The sequence below is a fragment of the Neophocaena asiaeorientalis genome, unplaced genomic scaffold, assembly GCF_003031525.2.
Source record: "Neophocaena asiaeorientalis asiaeorientalis breed wild unplaced genomic scaffold, Neophocaena_asiaeorientalis_V1.1 C47716531, whole genome shotgun sequence".
NCBI lineage: Eukaryota > Metazoa > Chordata > Mammalia > Artiodactyla > Phocoenidae > Neophocaena > Neophocaena asiaeorientalis.
In genome coordinates, this window is record NW_020183093.1 from 1 (window position 1) to 567 (window position 567).

Sequence of the window (567 nt, forward strand, 5' to 3'; positions counted from 1 at the left end):
ACTTTTTCTTCTCTGTCTTCCACCCTAGCACTCCGGCACTTTCAGAATGAGAATCTATGAGAGAGATGACTTCAGAGGACAAATGTCAGAGATCGCAGACGATTGTCTCTCTCTTCAGGACCGCTTCCACCTCAATGAGATCCACTCCCTCAATGTGCTGGAGGGCTCCTGGGTCCTTTACGAGCTGCCCAACTACAGGGGAAGGCAGTACCTCCTGAGGCCAGGGGAGTACAGGAGATATCTTGACTGGGGGGCGATGAATGCCAAAGCTGGTTCTCTAAGACGGGTGACAGATTTTTACTGAAGTATTTTCATTCTCCACTTTTCTCCTTTAGAATCTAATAAAAGATTTAGCTTGTGTTTCTGGCACTAATAGAGTCTTGCCTTTCTTTTAATCTATTAGGCCTTCAAAAGCAATAATGGCACTTGACCAGACATGATAACATATGTTTTCAAGATGGGGAACAACCTCTTATAAGGGGAAGTGAGTAGAGGATATTATTGCCAGCATTTTTTTAAAGGCTAGGCCATGTGGGCTCAAAGTTCAGTTCAACTGGGCTCAACCCA

At 44.8% G+C, this 567-nt stretch overlaps 1 protein-coding gene across 1 annotated transcript; it reads left to right on the plus strand.

Annotated features, from left to right (window-relative positions):
- Positions 1-19: 19 nt before the first annotated feature.
- On the plus strand, positions 20-363 carry LOC112392014 (gamma-crystallin B-like; the record flags this gene model as incomplete). Its single annotated transcript, XM_024733563.1, is given in 1 exon segment — positions 20-363. A coding segment is annotated over 1 exon segment (285 nt), but the record flags the coding sequence as incomplete, so codon positions are not given.
- Positions 364-567: the final 204 nt, after the last annotated feature.